Genomic DNA, 9142 nt, shown 5'->3' on the forward strand with positions numbered 1-9142 from the left:
CTGCATCATCCACTGACCTGTTTGCCCGGTAGGCAAACTGCAGAGGGTCCAGCTGGTGGCCTGTAATGTCTTTCAGATGGGCTAACACCAGTCGTTCGAAGGATTTCATGACCACAGACGTCAAGGCGACAGGTCTGTAGTCATCCAGTCCTGTGATGGTGGGTTTCTTGGGAACAGGGATGATGGTGGAGCGTTTGAAGCAGGAGGGAACTTCACACAGCTCCAGGGATCTGTTGAAGATGCGAGTAAAGATGGGAGCCAGCTGTTCAGCACAGGTTTTGAGGCAGGAGGGTGAGACGCCATCTGGTCCGGGGGCTTTCCTGGGCTTCTGTTTCTGGAATAGTCGGCTCACATCCTGAGTGTGTATTCTTAGTTTCAGGGAGGAGGAAAGGGGGGTGAGAGGTGTGGTGGAGGTCGTTGAGTCTGGGATGGAGAGGGTGGTGGTGGTCGTTGAGTCTGGATTGGGGAGGGTGGGGGTGGTCGTTGAGTCTTGATTGGGGAGGGGCAGGGTGAAGGGGGGAGAGGTGGAAGGTGTGTTGGGGGTCAATGTCTGAAGCAATGTCCCTGGGGAGGGGAGGGTGGGGCGTGGGAGTCTGTCCGTCTCAAACCTGCAATAGAAAGTGTTTAACTCGTTGGCCAGGTCTTTGTTTGCTTCAATAGTGGGTGGGGAGCGTCTGTAGCTGGTGATTTCCTGCAGGCCCCTCCACACTGATGCAGGGTCGTTGGCTGAGAGCCTTTTCTGTCTAAAGTACTGGAACGAGCCGCCCTCACGCAGCTCCAGCTATTTCTTGACAATAACAATCTCTATGAGAAGTTCCAGTCTGGTTTTAGAGCTCGGCATAGCACAGAAACCGCCCTTCTGAGAGTTTTTAATGATTTGCTTTTAACTGTTGACTCTGGTTGTGCTGCTGTCTTAGTAACCCTGGACCTGACAGCAGCCTTCGACACTGTTGATCACAACATACTGCTATCCCGCCTTCAACATTGTGTCGGTTTAAAGGGCACTGTCTTAAAGTTTTTCCAGTCCTATTTGAATAATAGGAGTTTTTCTGTTCACCTTGGTGAACTGTCATCTCCCAGAGCTCCTTTAACCTGTGGCGTACCTCAGGGGTCCATACTAGGCCCCCTGTTGTTTATTCTGTACTTGCTCCCTCTGGGCGATGTGCTCCGTAAACATAATGTGTCCTTCCACATCTTTGCCGATGATATTCAGATCTACCTCCCTCTGAGGTTGAACTGCAATGTTTCTTTGCAGCCGCTACTCTCCTGCTTGTCTGACATTAAGACTTGGATGACTCTTAACTTCTTACACCTTAATGAAAGCAAAACTGAAGTCATTGTGTTTGGGCTTCCTAAAGATCCCAACTTCTCTCTTGACTTTTTGGGACCCCTAACCTCCGATTGCACTTCTTCCATTAAGAGTCTTGGTGTTATTTTTGACAATGCTTTTAAACTTGATAAACAAATCAGCTCTGTAGTTAAGGGATCTTTTTATCATTTGCGGATTTTAGCCAAAGTCAAGTCTTACCTTTGCAGGAACGATCTAGAAAGAGTGGTCCATGCTTTTATTACTTCACGGCTAGACTACTGCAATTCCCTCTATGCTGGCCTAGATCGTTCCTGTCTACATCGCCTTCAACTGGTGCAGAACGCTGCCGCTCGCCTGTTGACCGGTTCAAAAAAAAGAGACCACATCACTCCGGTTCTCTGCTCTCTCCACTGGCTCCCAGTTGCCTTTAGGATTGATTTTAAAATCTTATTGCTGGCTTTTAAGGTTTTAAATGGCACTGCACCTTCTTACCTGTCAGAACTCCTTAGAACTTATCGCCCCAGGAGATCTTTGAGGTCAGCCGACCTGATGCTTTTAGATGTTCCCAGGTATAAATTAAAGACAAAGGGAGAGAGGGCGTTTGCTGTGGCTGCACCCAGACTGTGGAACAGTTTACCTCCTCACGTCAGACTCTCCAAAAGCCTAGAAACTTTTAAAACCGCTCTTAAAACTCACCTCTTTTCATTGGCTTTTAGAAAGGTTTAATTTATTTGTTTTATATATTTTTATTTTATTTTTATCAGCGAGGTGTTATTACGAAATTGTGTTCTATTGTATTTTTATCTGTATTTACTGTACAGCACTTTGGTCAGCCTTGGTTGTTTTTAAATGTGCTCTATAAATAAACTTGACTTGACTTGACTTGACTTCCAGCTTCTGGGAGTAGATCCTTTTAGCTGCTTTGATCTCCTTGGTCAGTGTGTTCCTGGCTTGCTTGTACAGGACCCTGTCACCACTTCTGTAGGCGTCCTCCTTGGCCTTGCGAAGATGTTGGAGTTTAGGAGTGAACCATGGTTTATTGTTGTTGTATGTGCAAAAGGTCTTTGTTGGCACACACACGTCTTCACAGAAACTGATGTATGATGTCACAGTGTCCGTGAGCTCATCTAGGTTCTCAGATGCAGCTTCAAAAACAGTCCAATCAGTGGAGTCAAAACAGTCCTGCAGTTCCTGCTTTGCTGCGTTAGTCCACTTCTTCACAGTTTTGACTACAGGCTTGGCACGTTTGAGTTTTTGCCTATAAACTGGAATAAGATGGACCATGCAGTGATCAGAATGTCCCAAAGCTGCCCGGGGCACAGAGCGATAGGCATCTTTTAGAGTGGTGTAGCAGTGATCCAGTATGATGTTGTCCCTGGTGGGGCAGTCTATATGCTGTCTGTATTTAGGGAGTTCGTAGTTTAGGTTTGCTCTGTTAAAATCCCCAAGAATAATTGTAAAGGAATCCGGGAATTTCCTCTCCAGGGTAGTAATCTGGTCAGCCAGCTCGCACAGTGCGTTGTTCGCGTTGGCCTGTGGAGGGATGTAAACTCCGACCAGCATGAAGGAAGAAAACTCCCGCGGTGAATAAAAAGGTTTACAGTTGATGAGAAAACTTTCCAAGTGTGGGCTGCAGTGTTTCTGTAACACTGTGACATCAGTACACCAACCTTCATTAATGTAGAAGCAGACTCCACCACCCTTTGTTTTCCCTGAGAGCTCTGTTTCGCGGTCCGCCCGGTGAAGTTGGAAGCCCAGCAGATTTAAGACAGAGTCTGGGACTCGCTCACTGAGCCAGGTTTCAGTGAAGCAGAGGGCAGCAGAGCGTGCAAAGTCCTTGTTAGTCCGGTTTAAGAGCAGTAATTCGTCGACTTTGTTTGGAAGAGAGCGGAGATTCGCGAGGTGAATGGAGGGGAGTGCCGTGCGGAATCCTCGCCGACATTCAAAAACAAAACAACAACAAATCAGCGACCAATATAGCCACCTTTCTTTGCAAGGACACTCAAAAGCCTGCCATCCATGGATTCTGTCAGTGTTTTGATCTGTTCACCATCAACATTGCGTGCAGCAGCAACCACAGCCTCCCAGACACTGTTCAGAGAGGTGTACTGTTTTCCCTCCTTGTAAATCTCACATTTGATGATGGACCACAGGTTCTCAATGGGGTTCAGATCAGGTGAACAAGGAGGCCATGTCATTAGTTTTTCTTCTTTTATACCCTTTCTTGCCAGCCACGCTGTGGAGTACTTGGACGCGTGTGATGGAGCATTGTCCTGCATGAAAATCATGTTTTTCTTGAAGGATGCAGACTTCTTCCTGTACCACTGCTTGAAGAAGGTGTCTTCCAGAAACTGGCAGTAGGACTGGGAGTTGAGCTTGACTCCATCCTCAACCCGAAAAGGCCCCACAAGCTCATCTTTAATGATACCAGCCCAAACCAGTACTCCACCTCCACCTTGCTGGCGTCTGAGTCAGACTGGAGCTATCTGCCCTTTACCAATCCAGCCACGGGCCCATCCATCTGGCCCATCAAGACTCACTCTCATTTCATCAGTCCATAAAACCTTAGAAAAATCAGTCTTGAGATATTTCTTGGCCCAGTCTTGACGTTTCAGCTTGTGTGTCTTGTTCAGTGGTGGTCGTCTTTCAGCCTTTCTTGCACTGAACATAAGTTCCCTGCAATTTCTGAAGAATATTACAGTAAATCTGGCTGAAACTTGGCCCAGACGTACAGCAGGTTTCCCGGAGGAGGGATGTGTTGAAAGTTGGACCTCAACTACTCAGGATGATTTTTAATGAATTTCTGAAATTTCCATAATTGTAGTGTATTGGCTGTATTGAATTGCATATAAATGTCCATTAATTTCTGAGTAATTTTACAGTGAATCTGGCTGAAACTTGGCACACAGGTACAGTAGGTGTCCCAGAGAAGGAATCTGTTGAAAGTTGGACATCAACTACTCAGGATGATTTTTAATGAATTTTTGAAAAATGACATAATTCTATTGTACTGACTGTATTAGATTGAATAAATGTCTCCATTAATTTCTGAGGAATTCTACAGTAAATTTGGATGAAACTTGGCACACAGGTACAGTAGGTGTCCTAGAGGAGGGATGTGTTGAAAGTTGGACATCAACTACTCAGGATGATTTTTAATGAATTTTTGAAAATTGACACAATTGTAGTGTATTGGCTGTATTAGATTGAATAAATGTTTCCATTAATTTCTGAGGAAATCTACAGTAAATCTGGATGAAACTTGGCACACAGGTACAGTAGGTGTCCTAGAGGAGGGATGTGTTGAAAGTTGGACATCAACTACTCAGGATGATTTTTAATGAATTTTTGAAAAATGACATAATTCTATTGTACTGACTGTATTAGATTGAATAAATGTTTCCATTAATTTCTGAGGAATTCTACAGTAAATCTGGATGAAACTTGGCACACAGGTACAGTAGGTGTCCCAGAGGGGGGATGTGTTGAAAGTTGGACATCAACTACTCAGGATGATTTTTAATGAATTTTTGAAAATTGACATAATTATAGTGTATTGGCTGTATTGCATTGAATACAAGTACCCTTTAATTTCTGAGGAATTCTACAGTAAATCTGGCTGAAACCTGGCACACAGGTACAGTAGGTGTCCCAGAGAAGGAATCTGTTGAAAGTTGTACATCAACTACTCAGGATGATTTTTAATGAATTTTTGAAAATTGACACAATTGTAGTGCATTGGCTGTATTAGATTGAATAAATGTTTCCATTAATTTCTGAGGAAATCTACAGTAAATCTGGATGAAACCTGGCACACAGGTACAGTAGGTGTCCTAGAGGAGGGATGTGTTGAAAGTTGGACATCAACTACTGAGGATGATGTTTAATGAATTTTTGAAAAATGACATAATTCTATTGTACTGACTGTATTAGATTGAATAAATGTTTCCATTAATTTCTGAGGAATTCTACAGTAAATCTGGATGAAACTTGGCACACAGGTACAGTAGGTGTCCCAGAGGGGGGATGTGTTGAAAGTTGGACATCAACTACTCAGGATGATTTTTAATGAATTTTTGAAAATTGACATAATTATAGTGTATTGGCTGTATTGCATTGAATACAAGTACCCTTTAATTTCTGAGGAATTCTACAGTAAATCTGGCTGAAACCTGGCACACAGGTACAGTAGGTGTCCCAGAGAAGGAATCTGTTGAAAGTTGGACATCAACTACTCAGGATGATTTTTAATGAACTTTTGAAAATTGACACAATTGTAGTGCATTGGCTGTATTAGATTGAATAAATGTTTCCATTAATTTCTGAGGAATTCTACAGTAAATCTGGATGAAACTTGGCACACAGGTACAGTAGGTGTCCCAGAGGGGGGATGTGTTGAAAGTTGGACATCAACTACTCAGGATGATTTTTAATGAATTTTTGAAAATTGACACAATTGTAGTGCATTGGCTGTATTGCATTGAATACAAGTACCCTTTAATTTCTGAGGAATTCTACAGTAAATCTGGGTGAAACCTGGCACACAGGTACAGTAGGTGTCCCAGAGGGGGGATGTGTTGAAAGTTGGACCTCAACTACTCAGGATGATTTTTAATGAATTTCTGACATTTCCATAATTGTATTGACTGTATCGGGCTGCTACATTGTAATTTGTGCGCGCGCGGGTATAGTCTTTCAATCGGCACATAAAGCGAAAAGGCGCTACCGTAAAGACTGGTGTAAAAGCGCAAGGAAATTTATGCGGCGGATAGGAGGCGGCTGGCTTGACCGCGGCTCACAAATGACGGCTCACTTTACCGCGGTGGATGGTCTGGATATACCAAATATAACGTCTCACAACACTCCAGCTCACATGTTAGTCTGCTCCAAGCATTCCCACAAAGGTCAGAGTTTTGTAGTAGTTAATACGTCATTTTTCTTAACATAATTGGTGATATAGGTTACAAGCAAGTCTGGCGCTGAACAGAAATTGTTGCGCTATGCTCCTTTGTTTATTGTGTTTATTGTGCATAAATAGTGAATTGTCCTGACACAATATTGCGTTTCGCTTCTGTTATTACCATGGTACATTGACAAAAATATATACTTTTATTCACAGGATAAAAAAACAGTTGTTTTGTATCACTAATTGTCCAGTGCGATTACAGCATACAATATTATTGTCACTGCTACATTTCTGTAATGCTACCAGAAATTATTTCCACTACTAATTAATTACCGTTGAGCTCAAAGGTTATGGTAATAAACGGTTAACGAATGTGTATCTATGAGACGATTTGTGAGACTGGTAAACTTACCTTTGTTCGTACGATGGTCTTTCGTTCTACACGGTGCATTTCAAGGTCCTGTACCCATCCGTCGGTAAACTGTACCTGGGCTTGTTGCAGTGACCTGAAGTTACTAAACTTCATGAGTGTATGCACTCACTCCAAGAACCGTATAATTATAAATATGAGCGTGGTGAAAGTTGGGCAGCACGCTAACGTCTTTTGTCCACTCTGTGTGCTCGTAAGGGTCTAACCCTTTCACTCCTTTGATTTTTTCCTCGTATCTTTTCTTTGTCCTTTCGTCGAGTCTGTCTTTGTACGGACCGGCATTGTTCTCCTTTTGTTTTTGTACATTCCTTTTTGTACGTCAAAGAAAAAACAAGAAGGCATTGGAACCGGAGAATGAACGTTTTGCGGTGCTGCAAATGCTTGGATTGTTTTGCCACGAGTTCCCGGCATGCAATGCGCGAAAATCACGTGATTGCTAAACAAGGGAGAGGGTGCATCCGGCCTCCTCGGCTGTAATTGGTCCAGCCCAGAGTCGATCATGACCAATTGGCCAATCCAACACCTTTCATCATATATACCCTTCCTAAAAAAATCCAAAAAATCGCCAGCGGCCCACCGGGCAAATGCCCGGTATGCCCGATGGCCAGTCCAGCTATGGTGCTCAATTGGATTGAGATCTAGTGTCTGTGGAGGGTTTCTTAGTGCAGTGAGCTCATTGTCATGCTCAAGAAACCAGTTTGAGATGATTTCAGCTTTGTGACATGGTGCATTACACTGTGGTCATAATGGGATGAACATGACACATCAACAACAATACTCAGGTAGGCGTGTGTTGTTAAAACAATGCTTAGCTGGTACTAACCTGCCCAAAGTGTGGTACGGAAATATATCTATCACACCACCAGCAGCCTGAACTTTGAACACAGTGAACCAACAATCGTTTTTGTGTTTCCATGCTTTTTAAGCCAAATTGTGACCCTCCAATCTGTTTGTCCAATTTTGGATGACCCAGTGTGAAATTTAGCCTCGGTTTTCTGTTCCTAGCTGACAAGAGTTGTTTTCTGCTCCTGTTGCCCATTTTTTCCACACACTTTGAGCCGCTTAGTACCATGTGAGCATCATTTAAACACCACAGTCTGACTGAGTACTGTTGCTCATTACATCCATCCCATTATGACCACAGTGTACAATCTTCTGATGGCAGTTTCCAGTAGGAGGAGTTCACCAGCTCTCAATCCAGTAGAACACCAGTGAGATGTGGTAAAACTGGAGAGTCGCGTTATGGATGTGCAGCTAACAAATCTGCATCAACTGTGTGATGCTATCACGTCAGTATAGACCAAAATCTGTGAGGAATTAAGAATTAAGGCAGTTCTGAAGGCAAAAGGGGACCAAACCAGTACTAGCAAGCTATACCTAATAAAGTGACCTGTGAGTGTATAAATTATTACTGTAATTTGACTCCCAAAATCAAGGCTGACAATAGCTGCTGTTGTTTGCTTGCTGGTTTCAGCACTTTGTTCTCATTGTACTTCTAGATGTTTCCAGTGTGCTTTCTTTTCTAACTGAGATTATGAACATTATGCCTTGCTGGATATGCTATGCATGGATACTCTAGGTGTGAAGAGAGTGCCTACAGTGATGTGATTGTCATTTTTCACTGTGATTATTTTTTTTGTTAATGATATTCTAAGTCAGATAATCTGCCTGAACTATATTTTTGCATAGCTCTACATTTGTAATGCTTTTGCTGAATTCCTGTAGGGAGGTCACTGGGGTTGGCGTTGAGCCACAGCCCCCTGTGTCTCTTATTGGGACTGCTGATGCTGCTGACCGTCCTGCTCTGCCCTGACACATGACCTCGTTCACCCCAGCCGAATCAGGAGACCCCCTCATCCACATGATGATTGTCTTTCTGCGCAATGCTGTATTTCTTTGAAATAAACAGCATTTAAAGCTTTCCGTACTCTTTTTACCAACACTGTAATTGATCTTGCATAACTATTACTTTACCATCAACATTTAGCACTGAAAGAACAAAGTTAACAGTTTGAGAGAGTAGGAGCTGTTTGTTTTAATCAGCAAGTCTATCTAATACCCACAGATCCTAGACTATTTATTTATTTTTGTACAAACCTATCTAAACACTGTCCCATATATATCCTTCTCAGGGATGCCATACCTAGAAATAATACTTAAAAATGATAAAGGTTAGAATATAATTGTTGTGCAGTTATTATGAGAGAAATCTGTTGTACAAAGTTATTTATTTTTGGGGAACTATAGGTTTATGTGAGTAATAGTGATAACACTTTCTATATATCTGTCTATTTTGAGTTATCTTGATTACAAAACAATACTTAGTAGGGCCTGATTGTATTAGTATTGATCAACTTTGATCTGTTGTTGCTGTGAGTTTTGTACTGTTGTGCACAATTGGTGGTGTGATTAAAATGAATCTAAATGATCAATAAACTGAACCAATCTACCTCTGATTGACTCTTTTTATTGCTTTATTGCTTGTTAACAGAGCTGA

At 42.5% G+C, this 9142-nt stretch overlaps 1 protein-coding gene across 1 annotated transcript in view; it reads left to right on the forward strand.

Annotated features, from left to right (window-relative positions):
- The window catches only part of strc1 (stereocilin 1), a 38511-nt gene extending 29435 nt beyond the window's left edge, over window positions 1-9076 (forward strand). Inside the window, exon 29 of the mRNA XM_085402705.1 lies at window positions 8371-9076. Within this exon, the coding sequence (XP_085258831.1) occupies window positions 8371-8465 (95 nt within the window). The 3' untranslated portion in view covers window positions 8466-9076. The remainder of the gene's footprint in view (window positions 1-8370) is intronic.
- Window positions 9077-9142: the final 66 nt, after the last annotated feature.

The sequence above is a fragment of the Rhamphochromis longiceps genome, linkage group LG1 (assembly GCF_057381845.1).
Source record: "Rhamphochromis longiceps isolate RC_006_pf linkage group LG1, R_longiceps_female_GT1.1, whole genome shotgun sequence".
NCBI classification, from domain to species: Eukaryota; Metazoa; Chordata; class Actinopteri; order Cichliformes; family Cichlidae; genus Rhamphochromis; species Rhamphochromis longiceps.